This window comes from Gigantopelta aegis, chromosome 8 (assembly GCF_016097555.1).
Source record: "Gigantopelta aegis isolate Gae_Host chromosome 8, Gae_host_genome, whole genome shotgun sequence".
NCBI lineage: Eukaryota > Metazoa > Mollusca > Gastropoda > Neomphalida > Peltospiridae > Gigantopelta > Gigantopelta aegis.
This window is the reverse complement of record NC_054706.1, coordinates 44333739-44353064: the sequence shown is the minus strand read 5'-3', so window position 1 is coordinate 44353064 and position 19326 is coordinate 44333739. Positions and strand designations below refer to the sequence as shown.

Below are 19326 nucleotides of genomic sequence, written 5' to 3'. Positions count from 1 at the left end.
GTTTACAAAGACACATTGTATTAACTTTGAGATTATATAATAAAGAGATTATTACCCTTCTGTGTTTTGGTAGAGAGAGAGAGAGAGAGAGAGAGAGAGAGAGAGAGAGAGAGAGAGAGAGAGAGAGAGAGAGAGAGAGAGAGAGAGAGAGAGAGAGAGAGACAGACAGACAGACAGAGAGAGAGAGAGAGAGAGAGAGAGAGAGAGAGAGAGAGAGAGACACACACACACACAAACATGCATCCATCCATCCGAGACAGGACGTAGCCCAGTGGTAAATAGTTCGCATGATACGTGGTCTGTCAAGGATCGATCCCCGCCAGTGGACCCATTGAACTATTTATCGTTCCAGCCAGTGCGTCACGAGTTGTATATCAAAGACTGTGGTATGTGCTATTCAGTATATGGGATAGTGCATACAAAAGATCCCTTGCTACTAATGTGGGGGAAATGTAGCGGGTTTCCTCTCTAAAACTCTAGCCGATGATTAATAAATCAATTAATATGTTCTTGTGGTGTCGTTAAACAAAACAAACATTAAACCATCCATCGATCCATCCATACGTACGTACGTAACTACGTACCAACCACCCACCTACCTGCCTACATCCATTCATCCATACATACATGCATACACATAAATAGTAGATACACGCACACACATACATGTACATACAAAGTATATACATATTTACACAGCATATTTCATACTATTTCCTATGATATGCCATTCATGAATCACTGGTTGGAAAAGGAAAACTCAATAGCTTCACTCAGATAATCGACCCTTCATTGTATTCCATTTCAAAAGAACGGATTGCAACCGAGCGAAAATATCACTCGTTTGGGCAGGCACAGCTTCAAAATGTCCACATGCCTTTAAATGGTGTAACCAGAGCCCCACGTCTATTATATCTTTGGGAAAGTGCATATAAAAGACCCTTTCCTGCTAATGGCAAAATGTGACAGGTTTCCTCTCAAGACTACATGTCAGAATTGCCAATTGTTTGACATCCAATAGCCGATGATTAATATGCTCTAGAGGTGTCGTTAAACAAAAAACAATTTGAACGATTTAAGCAAATGTAACAAAAGTATATGGCATCTCTTGGCCCAAGATGTCCCATTTGGGACATTTTGGGCTTCAGCATGCCCCTCCATATTCGATGCATATCAGCAAAGCTACATATGGATCATGATATCTGCTACAGATACTGACGTAGTTGCCTTAGCTATTGCAACAGTGGGTGTACTTGACAGATGTGAACAGTGGGTGGCTTTTAGTACAGTGTATACATACCTGCTCACCTCATCCCGACCAAATTGGTAGGGCAAAGGGAATGGGGATTAGTTCTTCTCCAATTTGAGAAAAGAAAAAATGTGGTGGCCTGTATTTATGTGATGGATGAATGTTATAGTTTTGTTGATATATTGCATGTATTTTCTTTTTAACCACAAACGTTAACGTTGTTGCTTATGGGATTGTATATGGTATAGTATAACCTATAACGGTATCCGAGTCGCCTGTCTTGACGAAAGCCTCGAGTTCGAAAGTCGATCGATCGAGATAGTAAGTCAATCGATCAAAATAGAAAGTCGATCGATCGAGATAGTAAGTCAATCGATCGAGATAGAAAGTCGATCGATCGAGATAGTAAGTCGATCGATCGAGATATTAAATTGATCGATCGAGAAAAATAATTTGATGTGATGTCCTTTCCCAGCCACCGTATATAACGGACATGAATGTAGTATTTCTTACATATCTTCAGAAAACAGTTTTAAAATAAATGTAAACGCCTTTTCCAAACCTATGTACGGCCCTAGCGCTTATAGTTAACCGCTTCGTTAAAAAATCTTACACCCGCTTTTAGCTTCGTCTTTAATAAATAAATAAATAAATAAATTAATTAATTAATTAATTAATTAACAAGTTTGTTTTAACTAAAACGAAAGAGGGGAAATTAATGTATACATTTTGCAGATAGGGAAATATTGGAATGAATGTTTGGAGTCTGCTGCATTCGGTAAAGCAGCATTCTAATTAACGACAATGTTCAGTATAATGTTTAACATGTAACTTTATTAAAGGTACCTGTTCCTCTACGTCTAGTAATTACAACGACGTCTTTAAAAGATAAAAATCGACACAAATGGATTATTCTGCTCACGTGGAATACATGTACATCTTGTTAATATGCGGACATTTAAAAACCAAAGAGATTACACTAAAACATATAAAGTCGTGCGCGCTTGTATGTTCGAGTGAAACAAATAATAATAACATGGACAGAAAAGAAAACAAGGAAAGAAATATTTAGGTGGTGGCTTTCGCAAAGTGTTTTTACTTTTCGACCGTCATTTTTGTTAGTGTGTAGAAGGTAACTATAATCACAGTAACTGATGCTCAGGGCATGCAGTTTAGTGTCATTTCAAACAGATTAAATAATGATTCCATCACTTGCGTGGTTCGGATATTCAGTACTTCCTCTCCGTTTTTCGACACGTGCTCCAGATACAGCTTATCTCCCTTGACTTGCATCAGCACGAATCTCTGACCATCGGTAAGAATGTTGAACACGGGAACAGTCGAAATGTCAACGTCGTGCTTGCAAGCAAGTTGCTGTAGAACCAGGAGCTGGATGGTTGCTTGGGCGAAGGCTCTGTTGTTCATGCCAGAAGACGTCTTTGCTTCCATGCATCCGATCGGCTTTCCATCGTGCGTGTGGAATAAGAAGTCAAACTTACAGTTCGGGAGGTGTTTCAGGTCAACCTGTTCTTCTGTTTTTATGCCGAACTTTAATCTCATGCGGACCTTTTGCAGAATGGCCGTTAAAAGGATTCTGACATGTGACTGTTTGTACAAGACGTCTTCCAGCACGGGCTGCGTGTGTGACGTCTGCAGCAGATGGAGGCTTTCCTCGATTGCTGTATTCATTTCTTCTGAAGCCACGGATACATCCAGGGATTTTGTTTGAACCATGAGCCTCTCAACATCATCTTCAAAATTAACCAAACTGCTGAACATCCAAAAGTCCCACTTGGTCAAGGTTTTAGCTCGATGGTCTATGGGCATTATTGGTCGCATCTGAAGCTTTTGCTTTGGAAGACCTGCTTTTAACAGAACACTGTCACTGGTTGATATCCCGCTGGAAGGACTGGGTACCTGACCAGATGTAAACCAGCTTTTGAAAATGTTTAAAAATCCACTTTTGTTCTCTTTGGAACTGTCGCTGTTTTCAGCTCTGCTCTGTTCCACCTTTGTGCTGCCAATATCTGTCTTTCTGTATTTGGAAGCGACGTTATCAACGATGTTATCGTTTACTGCTCTTTTGGTAGACCTTTTCTGTATCTTCTTTGTCTGGATCGTATTAGAATTACTAGGAACTGTTGTTGCAGACGACACAATATTATCGTCGGAACCGGAAGTGTAAGGACTGATCAAATCCAATGGTTCTTTTGTCGTTATGTCTACGTTTGTGGTGTCATGTATAATAATGACACTATCATCATCATCATCATCAAATGCTTCTTTCTGTTCATCATTCTCATGTGTCTTTTTAGATGTTTTGTTGCCGCTTTGTAAGTCTATTCTGGACCCAAAATTGTACGAAATGGACGATGGTCCAACAAGCGAATCTTTGTCAATTTTTTTTTCACATCTTGGTCTTCGACACTGATATGAAAATAAAGGCATGAGGAACTTTTCCCATGTTTCATTGTTTGCCGGCTGGCTCATTGATGAATCGCACTGTTGCTTTTCGGAGATTTCTGAAAAATACAAACACATCATTTTTAAATACTGACACGCCACTGTCACAATGTCTGAACATACAGTCATACCGTCTTTAAAAATACAGAAATTCTTCTCTGAAAATACGAAATACAAATTAATATATGCCATTCCTGAAAGTACATGCACATGCTATATTCGAAATCACAGATTCTAAAAAAAAGTGTTCTTGGGACATTCTCAGTTCCACCGTTGTGCATTATGGAAGGGCGAACATGGAACAGATGGACAAGCTAAACATCATATACTCCCTGCTCTGCACTATTTGGTGGTGTGGACATACTAGCATGTTTCATATATTCCTTCTCCACATTTTGGTGTCTGCATATTGCAACTTATGAAATACCTTAGCGCATGCTTGTAACACGTATGCCAATATCGAACAACGCCATATTGTTCTAGACCAGGGCCTTGTTTTACGAAGCGATCTTAGTGATAATATCGCCTTATATGCATAGTTACTGTATGCACTTAAGGTGATCTTAGCGCTAAGATTGCTTTGTAAAACGGGGCCCACATCATTAGGCATTCGCCGATTCTTGATGACACTCAAAACGTTCTGTGGTAGACATTTATTGTTTATTCCTGATATGACTCAGCACTGACTGTCTTTGGTACCGTTTTAACCTCTTCGTCTTTCTAGTGAAATTAACACGTTTCATCGTCAAACTGTCCATTTGACTCTGCTCTCTGCAGTAGTGCACTATTTCACTTCTTCTTTCGGTTTTTCTTTTTCTTTCATTCTGTTTTTAATTGCAGTTGATTTTAATGGATATACGTGTAACAGTAGGAATGCAAAGCTATATAATTATGAATAAATAAATACAATCGCTTTCTTTTCGACATTTTAGAATATTTTAAACTTTAAAACTTGCTTTTCTGAAAACCACTGACTTTGAACTTAATCAGTTGTGGTTGTCAGCTCACGGGCCAGACGAGTTACTACCATATATAAATGTACTTTAGTATTTATACTTTCTCCTCGATCGCCTTTAACGGTTATAAGGACCCAGCAAAGCCTATCAAATATCGCCCTATTGTTCTTACAGGTTGCATATGTACATGGAACAAATAATTAACAGAAGACTCGTCTGGTATCTCGAGTTTCACAAATTGATTACTGTCTTGTTAGAGTTTTGCAAGAAAGATTTTATATTGAGAAGTGCCACCCAAAAAAACTCCTGTCCTACAAGCTAATATAATAAGATGATGGAAAAACGATGTGGTATAGAGTGTTCCTGGCTTCCATGTCCCACCCCTCATATCTGGCTATAATAATGACATCTAGTTTTTGTATTTTTCAATTTCGAGAAAGCTTAAGGTACTTCTCAGGAGTATGGTACTAATATTCTAAATGACCTCCATGCATTTGTGCAAGTATTTACAAGGCAGATATTTTAAAATGTAGATGGGATCGGCTTTGAGTGACACCGCCAATATTAATCCATACCTATCACTGTGACGTCATACTATTGTTCAAGGTGTAGATTATTTTTCAAGAATCAACACCTGCGAAACAATGCAATTTGAACATTTTGTGAGATTAGGTCAGGGATTCGAACCCACTGCCGACAGAACTTGTACTTTGTAAACAAGTAAAACGCTTTAGCCCACTGAGCCAAGCATCTGCATCATCAAATATAATTTAAAACTACATTCCTTGGAATATTTTTATTATTTAAGCATATAGAACAGAAAATCCAATTACGTTTGGTGCATATATGACGCCGCACTCCGCACTGGTTTCACTACGCTGGCTTATGCAGGTCAAACACAAAGCCATGATTTTGAAAGTGGAACACTTTTGACGGGCTCGTACCGATCTCGGTTTTCATTAGCTTATCACAAGTATATAATTCCCCAACAAGAGATCACGTGAGATTTCGCAATTTTTGAACAAATTTAACTGTCTTGATTGAGTGGTCGTCTCATATCTCCAAAACATATTTATATCCATAGAGGTATGGTACAACGCCTTTCCAGTGGTCGGTGAGTGGGGGATTTGCCGTTAAATTTTGACAGTGGCCAGCTGTTGGCATACGCGTTACATGTAAGGGGGTGTTACTAATTACGTAACGCTCTAGGGGTAGAGGAAGAGGGTACTGTATTCGATTTACGTAATATTTTTCAAGACTATATGTTATTTTTATTCATCACAGACCTAAAAAGGTGTTTTTTGGAAATGCGCGGTCAGTCTAGGATCGATCCCCATCGGCGGGTATACAAAAGACCATGGTATGTGATATCCTGTCTGTGGGATAGTACATATAAACAATCCCTTGCTAAAAAAAATAAAAAATGTAGCGGGTTTCCAAGGCGCGTGTGCGGGGATTTCAGCGGGGTTGGGGTTATAGACTGTATAGCCATGCTCCCCCCAAAAATACATTTCAATTTTTTTCAAGCTTGGGCAAGTTAGGGTTTCGACCTCCAATACCCTCCCCTGCTCTAAGATTATATGTCAAAATTACCAAATGTTAGACATCCAACAGCAGATGAAAGGAAGGATAGGATATGTTTTATTTAACGACGCACTCAACACATTTTATTTACGGTCGGATGATTATTAATTCAATATGCTTTATCTTTGATGTCGTTAAACACCCCCCCCCCCCCCCCCCAACTTTACCCTTTCCAAACGAAATAATATTTATTTGAATTTGTCGATTTTAACACGTAAAATTAAGAAGTGAAAACGTTCATTGTCTACTTTAGTATATTTTATTTTAAGAATATATACATGATTAATGTGTTACTAGTATACAAACTAAAATTTGAAAGTTCTACTAACACTTTATAAAATATCAATTCTGAAATAGGTACGACTGTCGATAATACGTTGTCAAGATCAAACCGGTTTTATCTACAGCACAAGATTTCTCTTTTAATTTTTTGAGACGAACCTACAATTTGAAATCGGCAAACGCACGTGTTAACTGAAACTGACAACAGGCTGTCGTTTGTGCTTTGCCGAGCTATGGCGGCACAGGCGACGAATCAAGCGTATACGTTTGACGATATCCGTTTATAGCGAACACACACGAGTTTTGTTTAAAGTGCATTTGAGCTTATATTTCACATTTGTACATGATGTTATAATATGGTAACCAGAGACTGTAACTTTAAGCCTTATAAACCTGGGTCCCGTTCCACAAAGCGATCTTAGCCCTAAGATCAACTTAAGTCCATAGTTACCGTATGTACTAAGGTGATCTTAGTGCTAAGATCGCTTCGTAGAACGGGGCTCTGGAGCCTAATTCACAAAGGTCTCTTAGGCTCTGCTAAAAAACAAAGCATCCTCTTTCCAAGTCTTTTAGCATTGCAAGTTGCGAGATCGCAAAGTTGCGAGTTAGTGAATTATGTCCCAGATAGTAGTGATAGTAGTATATTCCGGCGGAACACAACGAAGATTGTCGGAAATTAAATCTTAAATCAGAGGTTACACGTTTAGCACGTGCGAACACAATCACAGCGGAAAGAAAGAACACAGTTTTATATCACATTCTAGCATTAATGGTGGAGTATTGTTGAAGAGTAGACGTTATGACAATGTCGTTTACTGGTAGAGTTGTCTACCTTACAACAATTCGGTATTTCTATTGTGATTGCCTGAGAAAGAGGATTTACTTGACCACGTACGATCGTATATCTAGCTTAAAATAATAAGGGGTGGGGAGGGGCCGTAAAACGGGTATCAACACCTACAACTCCAGCTAGCAAAAAAAATTGGGTTTTTTTCTCTCTCATATTTTCTCATTACTAGTTACTTCTCTTCATTACAGCTTTGTAGATGGCTTGTTCTTTTGGTTGAAATATTACGAAAACATAGTTTGAACTTTGTTATATGCAAAATTTAATGATAAGTGTCACCAAGCAAAACCATTTTCGTCTTATTTTGTAACGGCGAATTGTGAAAGATGGTCGTGGGTGTGAAAATAAGCCAGCGAGGACAAAAATGTCTTTGAAGGCCAGAATGTTTTTTTTTTTAAAGTTAATTGGACTTCATTTTCTGTACATTTTAATTTGGACAATCAAGATTTTAAATTCTAGGAGAAATGTTTTTTGAGACAGTTACGCTACTGATTCCCACAAACGTCTAAGAACAGGTGATGTTGTATAATACAGCTGGACGTGTACCACAAGGGGAAAATGCTTTTACATTCCCCCATTTGATATGGATATCTAAAGACTTTAGTCATGTGTTGAAGGATTTAAAAGACAATGCGTTGCAACCGAACACCACAAGTGTGAACGTGACAAAGTATTAGTAACGGTCGCGCAGTCGTGCCCTTCAAATGTGAACACGTGCTCATCAAATATAAGAGAAACAACGGAAATACCATCTGGATTTCAATATATCTACTATAAAAGTTCATTGTTACGAATCATTGCATTATTCATATATATATATATATATATATATATATATATATATATATATATATATATATATATATATATATACAGGGCTGCTTAACCTGTATAAATTTTTACTGTAAGATAGTTGATATTTTCTGTACAATCTGTAATAAGTTCTGAACAAAGTCAAAGCTGAAGTGATGCTATCACCTAATTTCCCACTGCTGGGATTTATTGACAACATTCTCTCAAAACCACAGAGGAGGGAATAAAAAACCTTAAAATTACAAAACTTAGTAATTATTTATTGATATACCTACACGTGAATTATTTAAACCATATGTTTTTGTAACTGTTTCATGCATTCATTCTGACATCAAATGTATCCATTTGTATTCAGTAAAAATAGTAATATGAACCTTCTGAGTACTGAAGGTGAGATATCTCAACTAAGTTCATAATTTAAAAAAGTATAGAATTAATTTTAACTCGATTATAAATAGAACCTTTTTTGTACTATTTATACCATCTGATATTTTAGATATTAATCATATTGTTTTATATAATAATAAAGATTATTATACACATGGTTTTCTCATAAAAAACAAAAAAACAACCCACAACCCCCCCAAAAAAAAACCCACAAAAAAACCCTATACTAATAAAATAAAAAAAAATAAAAAAAAATAAAAAAAAATAAAATAAAAAGGAAATTGTCTTTAATTTAAATGCAGTTCGTATTTAAGGTCAAGGTTAATAATTAACATTTATGTTTTACATGCATCAAGTGACTTCAGTAAAGTAAATAATGTTGCTACTTAGCTTTGTTCAATATGGTACAAAACATATAAAAGTTATGCTGATTCTTTGTACTACGAAAATTATTAAAGCTTGAGGTATTTCCATTATTCACCTAAATATATCGTTTTTTCATGGAAAATGAAACATTTTCAATCATTTATATATATATATATATATATATATATATATATATATATATATATATATATATATAGGCGTCGACCTATTTATCAAGGCTCCACGGAGATATTTAAAATTTATGATTAGATTTAAAATATATGCTAATTCAGCAGTTATAATTGAACAGAATAAAGCTGGGTTTATACTTAACACGCCATCACCCGCACGTAATTCTGTTAGCATCACGGTACGCTCAAAACCATTTGGTGACGTCAGTTTCAGGCGACTGCCGGCAGTCACATAGCCGCGCGTACTTTGTTAGCGTCATTGTCCCCAAGTGTAAATCAATCAGGCTCGCAGGCGTCGACCTATTTTCAAGGCTCCACGGAGATATTTCAATAAAGATTAAACCAGATTTTAAGATCGGGGGGGGGCCGACGGCCCTGCATAAATTACTAATCGATTATCCGGCTGCAGGCAGTTATAATTGAAAGTCGACAGCAGTTTCTTTTTATTTGAACGGACGGATGCCAGCAATATGAAAAAAGTACAACATGTTAGCTGCTTTATTTGACCATCATCGGCTATTGGACGTTTAAAACCATAATGGTATATATCTGACAGTTTCAGGGGAATATATATATTTTACAGTAGAATAGACTGCTTTGCGTACTATTGTACTATCAGCAGATGTCACTTTATGCAGTGATGGCCTGTACCCTGCCCCAAAATCCATACGCCGGGGGTCGGGGGGGGGGGGCAAAATAAATCCGTTTAGTAAATAATATTTTAACATACTATAAATATATATATATAAACATTTCTATTTGTATTACTTTGGGTCGATCCCTTTGATTAAAAAAATGTTATAACCCATAGTTAGACCACAGGCGTGTCTGACCTAAATTTTAGCGATTGCTGAATGGCTGAGGAAAGTTACGCCTACAGGTCACATATAGTTCAGCAGGAAATAAATCAGAACATTGTTTTAAAAAGTAACACTTTCACTAACATTACTAATAACGCTACACTATAAATCTGTAATGGGGGGCGTGGTACAAGCTAGTTACATCATCCTTTTCCGAGAGATTTGTCTAGTTAGACCACGGTTATTGCGGTCGTTGAGTGACGATAACATATACACTTTTGAAGGAAAAGGTAGGTGTAATGGTGAATACACTTACACTTTCAAGTCCGGAAGTGGGCAGGCGCGGATTTAGTGGGGGGCCCAAGGGGCCCGCCCCCCCCCCCTATTTTTGGGGTCAAGTTATATATTTTTTTTAACTATAGCATACACTAGAGTGGAATTACACAAAAATGCACTTATTTCCCAAGAGTCTTTAAATTATATTTTGTTCATGAAAATCGTCTTAAAGGGACATTCCTGAGTTTGCTGCAATTTTTAAGATGGTATCGACCAACAGAGACTTTTTAATGATTGTAATTACATAACAAATATATGTTTCTGCATAAAATGTTACTGACTGTATATTAAACATGTTTCTGACTGCTTTAATATATTACTGAAACAACTGTTTCGATATTTCTTCCCATTTACCGACAGCCGCAGTCAACGGAAAACCAGCCTAATATGGGAAGGAGAGATGACCACTTTAACTTTAAAAAAAAGAAGAGACCAGAGTTTATGAAATTTTGAAGACAACAAAAACAGTATGACAATACCAAAAACATACGCTAATATAGCTATTTTGTTACTCAGATGCGAGGAAATCGCGTTTCAGGCCACTTAAATTTCAAAATTTCGTGGGCCCCTCTAGGAATCTCGGGCGCTTCGCCACCCCCCCCCCCCCCTATTTAAAAATCCTGGATCCGCGCCTGGTGGGGTATAATTTAAGTTAACTAGGAAGTAAATGGACCAGCGAATACATTGCACCGTTTAAACGCACCCCATTATGGAAACGGCTATGTTAGTTATTTGAAATTAGGCCTAAATAAGAAATTGTTACACTAACTGCACAAGTTTTGTTAAAGAGATTTTGCTTTCCGTGACTTATTTCTAATCAACATTAAACAAAGTAGCCTAAAAACACGAGCAACGATCGACAACGAGTTTGAGACAATGAACACTTCATCGATACACCACCAGTCAATGGCGGCTCTATATCATATGGCCACCCGCAAAAACCAAATATACACACACGACGCACAAAAATGCACGCACAGACACAATACAGCCGGTTACAGAAAGCAAGTATAACCTGGTTACCTACCTGACATTTTGGATCAAATAATAAAGTAGCCTACTTTATCTTGAAATTGTTTACATACACACATCGAACGTACCCTTCCCTACTTCCGCAGCGTTAGATTACTGTAAATAGGGTCGACCGACTAGTTCGGGGAAATAATTCCTAGTTTCACTTTTCTCTTATTCTGTTCCACGTAACAACCACGTAAAATAAGGTCCACTGGTCTAACCAGTGGCGGATCCAGAAACCCATTGAGGGGGCATGACGACATGAGGCAGAATGCCAAGGGAACTTTGGGGGAGGTTTAGAGGGGTATCGTATTTTTTTTATTTTTTTTTTTTATAAATATAGTGTATAATAAATTACAACTGTTGCATATATTAAAGGGACATTCCTGAGTTTGCTGCATTGTAAGATGTTTCCGACTAATAAAATATTTTTACGATTAAAAATTACATATTAAATACATTTTCTTGTTTAGAATATTAGTGTCTGTATATTCCATGTGTGGTCGTCTTAATATGTGTAAGAAGCCCAAACTGGATTTTGTTATCAAATAATTTCGTACGTACGAAAAAATATTTTTTAGGAAATAAAATGAAAATGAACCTAGTACAAATATTAGAACGATCAGAAACACGTTGAATATACAGCCACTAATATTCTAAAAAAAAATATATATTTAATATGTAAGTTTAATCGTAGAAACATTTTTTTAGTCGATAACATCTTTTAAAATTGCAGCAACTCAGGAATGTCCCTTTAATAACTAATACACACACTACAGAAAGAAACCCGACAGCACCCACATTCAGCTAAGCTTCGGCAAATTCCGGACAGCAGAAATTCTAAGTTCGCTGACCTATATCATGACGTTGCATCACATGATCGCCCACTCAGCCATTCCGTCTTCCAGGGGCCGTCTCAAAACGACAAGTGCCCGACAATCACAAAAAAGTTTGTTTTGTGTAACGACACCACTAGAGCACATTGATTCATTAATCATCGGCTATTGGATGTCAAATATTTGGTAATTTTATCATAGTGTCAGAAAGGAAACCCGCTACATTTTATCATTAGTAACAAGTGATCTTTTAAAACCTATGCTCCACCGCACAGACAGGATAGCACATACCACGGCCTTTGATATGCCAGAGTGGTACACATGCCAAGCAGGCATACGACTTGTAGATGAAACTTTTTTCACCTTGAGAAAAAACGGGAATGAAATATTATTTCTCTCTCTCTCTCTCTCTCTCTCTCTCTCTCTCTCTCTCTCTCTCTCTCTCTCTCTCTCTCTCTCTCTCTCTCTCTCTGTGTGTGTGTGTGTGTACCACTCTCTGTCGCTTTGGTGATTGTCCACAGCCTAGTGGTAAAGCGCTCACTTGATGCGTTGTCGGTCTGGGATCGATCCCCGTCGGTGGGTCCATTGCGCTATTTGTCGCTTCAGCCAGTGCACCACGACTGGTATATCAAAGGCCGTGGTATGTGCTATCCTGTCTGTGGGATGATGCATATAAAAGGTCACTTGCTACTAATCACACACACACACACACACACACACACACACACACACACAGAAACAATATTACATTCACGTTTTCACAAGGTAAAAAAAAGTATTTCATCTACGAGTCGTATGCCTGCTTGGCATGTGTACCACTCTGGCATATCAAAGGCCGTGGTATGTACTAACCTGTGTGGGATGGTGCATAGGCCTATAAACGATCACTTGCTACTAATGATAAAATGTAGCGGGTTTCCTCTCTAACACTAAGTGTGTGTGTGTCTAGACTGGCGAGCGAAATTTATAGTGGGTCGTGTCATGCTTCCCTAGAAAATATATTGGGGAAAAAAAGAAAAGAAAATGTAATCGAGTCGGGAGTGGTTTCAGCCCCCACACACCTCCTGCACACACGCATGTAATCTTCAAAATGTTGGACAGAAAAATTACACACCTCAAAATAATTGAGAAGGAATTATATGCCTGAACATAATTTAGTGTCTCCAATGATTTTATGTATCAGCTGCTGAGTGTCAAACAAAAGTAAGTCAAGAACGAAACAGGAGATAAAAAAGACACAGGGAAAAGAAAAAAAGAAAGAAAACGAAACAATGAACGAAGCACCCCATATTTACTAATATCGCATTAATAATTGATGTTAAATGACCTAAATAATATATTTGTGATTATTATACTAAACAATAATTGCAACTGACCGAGTCGCCAGATCGTAGTGTACATGTTAAAGATATTTAAACATTAGTGTTTTACAGAATGTTACAATAACCAACAGAATAATTATTAAAGCTACTAGCAGCGATTTAACAGTAACAAAGTTATTATCCAAAAAGGCTATTTCGAATTCAGCATCCCCCAAAACATCTACTATATTTGCGATCTTAGCCCTAAGATTACCTTAACCGCATAGCTAGCCTATGCACTTAAGTTGATCTTAGGGCTAAGATCGCTTCGTGGAACGGGGCCCAGGGCTGACATCAGTTTTGAAGCGTAGCTTTTTTATTTCAGCATCCCACTAAACTTTTACAGTAAATATTTTTTATAACATACGACTTTCCTGATACCTGTAAACTTTACCACAGTATAATATAATTTTATTAGCTTTTGAATTAAAGATTGTCTCCAAAAATAGTTTTCAAGAAATCTTCTAATGAAAAACAGATACTTATTTCTAAAATTAATAATATTGTGCGATGTGGTCCAGCCGAAGGGGACTATAGGTTTCATCGCCAACCTTCTGTGCCCCTGCGTGTGCTGTCACCTTAACGTGGTTTGCTGTGAGGTGCTACCCGTGAAGATGGATGATGAGATGCCGGTGACTGAGTTGGGCCATACCTGCGGGTATGACTTCTGACAACACATCTAATTGGCCCGGAGTTGAAGGCCCGATCTGAAATAATAAAGACCTTAACAATCTTGGGAAATACCTAATAACGGCAAATATAATAAGGAATTCTTTTATTAATTAATAGAATACAAAAAATAGTGTAATTTTATAGTAATTTAATGAATAGTGAAATATAATTATTGTTATTTATAAGTATGTATTGATCATTTAAATATTTTAATTCGATGTTACTTAATTATCTTATTGTTTATTAAGTAATTGAATTATTAATTATATTATTTATTATTATCCACCATTGTTTGTACATATTGTATATAGATGTATTTATATTTATGTTATTATTAATGCTGATAAGATGTAAATCTTAAGGCAATAAAGAACTTGAACTTGATCAATCAGCTGGGTCACGCCAAGCTCAAGAGCAAACAACCCATTTTGTTAATTTCTTGCCAAGAACAAGCTTTGCTTTACGAGACTATTTGTAACTGTTGCTCTTGGGGCCGGTGACTGTTCATTCCATTGCCCAAGTATATGAACCATGTATCCCTGGCATAGATGTCTACTGGTTATCCATAGCATCATGTACCATCGTTGGACTCGATAATGGAAGGGAGCTTGATTGAAGAATAACGGAGCGGGACGTAGTCCAGTGGTAAAGTGCTCGCTCAATGCGCGGTCGGTCTGGGGTCGATCCCCTTCGGTGGGCCCATTGGGCTATTTCTCTTTCCAGCCAGTGCACCACGACTGGATATATCAAAGGCCGTGGTATGTACTACCCTGTCTGTGGGATGGTGCATATAAAAGAACACTTGCTGCTAATTGAAAAGAGTAGCCCACAAAGTGGCGACAGCGGTTTTTCTCTCTTAATATCTGTGTGGTCCTTAACCATACGTCTGACGCCATATAACTGTAAATAAAATGTGTTGAGTGCGTCGTTAAATAAAACATTTCTTTCTGTTGATTGAAGAATAATTATTCAATAATATGGCTAAACAAAAATGAAAAACATTAGATGGGATCCTGAAAAGGGTCCACACCGAGATTTTGGATTCCTCACCATCTGTCCACGACAACTGCACATTTTATTTACGGTTATATGGTGTCAGACATATGGTTAAGGACCACACAGATATAAAGAGAGGAAACCCGCTGTCGCCACTTCATGGGCTACTCTTTTCGAGCAAGGGTTCTTTTATATGCACCATCCCACAAACAGGGTAGTACATACCACGGCCCAATGGGCCCACCGACGGGGATCGACCCCAGACCGACCGCGCATAGAGCGAACGCTTTCCCACTTGGCTACGTCCCGCCCTTCAAAAAGGAATTCAAGGATTGGCTAGTGAGTCAAAGAATGTAAATAAGTTGAGAAATGTTTTTAAAATTAAAGTTACTGTGCAAGATACTAATCAAAGTCAGTGAAAACGCGTCCCTTAACTTTTCAAAGGGTGTCATTCGATCTCGAGATCTGGAAGGAGTGAGTGACGAAAAGATTTGTTAGGCTACTCTTTTACGACAGGCAGCAAGGAATCTTTTATTTGCGCTTCCCACAGGCAGGATAGCACAAACCATGGCCTTTGTTGAACCAGTTATGGATCACTGGTCGGTGCAAGTGGTTTACACCTACCCATTGAGCCTTGCGGAGCACTCACTCAGGGTTTGGAGTCGGTATCTGGATTAAAAATCCCATGCCTCGACTGGGATCCGAACCCAGTACCTACCAGCCTGTAGACCCATGGCCTAACCACGACGCCACCGAGGCCGGTCCCCCGAATAACTGCAATGTCAAAACGATTTGCCAAGCTCGTGTAACGAGAACGCTTGACCGTCCTATGCGACGTAGGGTAAATCGAAAGAAAAACAATGAAAATAAGTTATAAAAAGATATATAAACATGTACTGAATGATAATAAGCTTATACGTTAATTAATTTTAGCAACAGAAGCATTTTAAATGGCGACGATTCGAATAGTTAGGCCTTTACATGTACAGATAAATTTATCGTTTGTTCGCGGAAAAATCTAAACATCTAAACACCGCATTCATTTTTCAGTTTGTCAAATTTATTATTATATAAAATATACCATAACCCCATGGGTAATTACAAATGGCTTGGAATAGGAATTACTACATTTTTAAAGAATACTGTGTACTAGACGGTGTTTATGTACGAAGTGGCTATATATACGACGGCCGTGTATATGGCCTCCGCTAACGAGGGCTGCCTATAAACACAGCAAAAATGTATATAGGCGGTAAATAAGTATTTGATTGATCCATATTGCCGAACCACTTGGAACAAGAGGAATACATACTAAGTACAAACAGGGGAATGGGGGTTGAATATGAATCTAGCGGACCCTTTTGTGTACGTTTTCCATAGACACCTACCCAGTGTTTCTGCCGGAAAGAATTTTTTGGGTATGGCGCTATGAAATTAAATATTTACAATGTGTTTGCTGAATGCAACATCAGTCGATAGGGGGTATGGGGGCCTCCCCCCAAAATAATATGGGTCAGGTTTAGGGTTAGGGTTAGGGTTATGAAAATCACACAGTAATAATAAAGAGTCATTAATTTTGTCAAGGTTAACTTAAAAAATTTGCAATAAAATTTGGGTATGACGCCATACCCATTTTACCCTGCTACCGTATATGAATAGCGTAATATTGCCCCTGCAGTACTATATAATAATAATAATAATAATAATAATTATTATTATTATAATTATTATTATTATATATGAATGAACGAATACATATAAATAAATAAAATTATCAGCTTCTGAGATTATCTGAAAAAGAAAATAAATACACACCAACTACGGACGTACACAAACTAACAGCGGGGGCTTGTAACGGGAAACAGTCGGAAGGAAACGTATTATCTGTTCGCTGCTTTAGAATTATACTGTTCTATTGACGAAATTGGGTCAAATGGAATTATGGGTATTATTGAAAAGCTGACATTATAATCTTGAAGATGAAACCGGTTTCAGGTGCAAACTGTTACTAGTAATAAATATATTAACGGAATTATTTTGTTCTATCTCAAAATAATCACTCGATCCTAAACTGTTCTATCTTAACTGACCAGTCATATGTTATCAAATATGACATGTGACACCAAAATCCTTTGATGATGGTAAGTTCAGAACCGGTCATTTTAATCTATTGAAATCAGGTACAAATATATCTCCAAGAACAAGTTTATTGTGTTTGTAACCAAAATGGAATGTCAAAGTAAACACATGCAAAGTTTCATTACAATGTATTCAGAATAAAAATTGTCATTCGCACCCCTTGGATCCTCTGCTGAAATGTCATTGAACTTGTTCCCGCGTCATGACAAGTTTATTGTTGTTGTAGGCAAGTGCACTGATTGCAATCCTAGATAGGTTTGTAACAGATTTCCCCGAGATAAAAAAACAACATTATTTTGTTGTCCGATTCATGTGTCATGCAAAACAAAAACTCTATCACGCTCACAGCATTGAAATAGTTTATCGCCAGATCTAGAGTCCAAATTATTCAGCAAATCTTTTGTGAACCAGGGCTCTCTTCAATTCAGGAAGTAGATAATCTCCATAGCAAAATTGAAGGAAACGACATTAAAGGTCAAAGAGCAATATAGCCCATTGAGTTTTGTTCGTTTATTGAAACAAGTCGGTAGACAGCCTATGGTCATCATTCAAATGAAAGCCAACATGTTCTTAGATTATCAGTCTATATCAAAATGCCTAAAGTTTCATGATATACCCTTCACAAAATTGAAAATGATCAGTATTTCATCTCAGAAACCCAAAGTAGCATATTTTAAGGTGAGGAAGATGAAGGTAATCTTCGACAAAAAGCAAGAAACCAAAACACTAAGTTCCAACTCCCTACTCCGTCTGTGTTAAAACCGATTCCACAGTTCAGAAAAGACAAGATCATAAATCCATGCTTAAATTCATGCCATTAGATAACAAGGCATACATGCAGTCCATCCTACATGTATAGTTACAGACACAATTATAGGTACAGTTAGTTGAAGTTGCAGTTGCAGTTTCAGTTGCAGATGAAGTTATAGTTAAAGTTTGCAGTTACATTTACGTTTACAGTTATAGTTACAGTTGTACCTACCACCGTCTAAATCATGATTCTCTTGTTTACAACAGTCGAGATTACATGTACATGTTGTAGTTCTTTACCATCGGATCCTTTTTCTTTTGCATGTAAAATGTGTTTTTTTATTTGTTACATGGATATAATTTATTAAAGTATATTTGATCTTTACGAAATATGTTTTCACTTACTGGAAGTTGCAGGATAAAGAAAATGTGAAATTTTCATTGACTATTCCACTTTATAACAAACCTATGGGCAAATCTATTGTAAAGCAGATAGAATAGTATAATTTACTGCGTAAGTTTCATTTGTTGTAATTATTATGTTCTATCTCAGTCTTATTTTGTTGTTTTGGAGTATTTACTAATATTTTGTCGAGTTTTATATGCCCAATTGACAGTGTTCAAGTTAAAAATGCACATGATATACCTGGTGCCTTGTAATAAAAGCTTATTTAGCAATACCAACACCTCAAACTTTCAAACTGAATTTCCCAACATTTCGAAAAAGTGCAGATAGGACAAACTAATTCTTAAGCAGCGTGTTTTCGAACCGTCAATGTACCATTATTGTTACAGATAAGCATAATTAATAACTATGACTTGGGAACAGTACTAACAGTCTAGCTAGTTTCGCAGATCAGTACGGTTAGAGGACATTATGTTGTGTATTAAGCAAAAATTATTGTGCCACAATGTTTTTTGTCTGTGCAGGCACATACCCATATCCTTGTACAAGCAAATTTTTTTGTAATACATTTTTCGGAAAACATGTCTGGACCCCTCAACGTAAACTTCGCTCACCTTCGTGTAGACCTCCTCCCCCCTGCTAAAATCCCTGCACACGCGTCTGCAGTGGTACTGTGTAAGGAGCTCCATAAAAAAACACACAAAAAAAACAAAAACAAAACAACAACAAACAAATTAAAAAACAAAATAACCCTCGCTCTCCACTCATCCCCCCAAAATAAATAAAATAAAAATAAATAATAATAATAATCGCTTGCTCAATCCCCTGCTTAAGCAAATTTTATTTTCTGTCCCCCCCCCCCCCCCCCGATAAATTGT

General features: G+C 37.3%; 1 protein-coding gene across 2 annotated transcripts; it reads right to left on the bottom strand.

The window, feature by feature from the left end:
• Window positions 1-2063: 2063 nt before the first annotated feature.
• Window positions 2064-19230, bottom strand: LOC121380232. 2 transcript variants are annotated; one of them, XM_041509059.1, is made up of 3 exons: window positions 19063-19230; window positions 14064-14192; window positions 2064-3771 (listed from the first exon to the last, which is right to left on the bottom strand). In XM_041509059.1, the coding sequence occupies exon 3, from the start codon at window positions 3737-3739 to the stop codon at window positions 2408-2410; it is 1332 nt and encodes a 443-aa protein (XP_041364993.1). In that variant the 5' UTR covers window positions 3740-3771; window positions 14064-14192; window positions 19063-19230; the 3' UTR covers window positions 2064-2407. The 2 variants fall into 2 exon arrangements, with proteins under 2 accessions (XP_041364993.1, XP_041364992.1); XM_041509058.1 differs by lacking the exons at window positions 14064-14192; window positions 19063-19230 and adding an exon at window positions 11302-11411.
• Window positions 19231-19326: the final 96 nt, after the last annotated feature.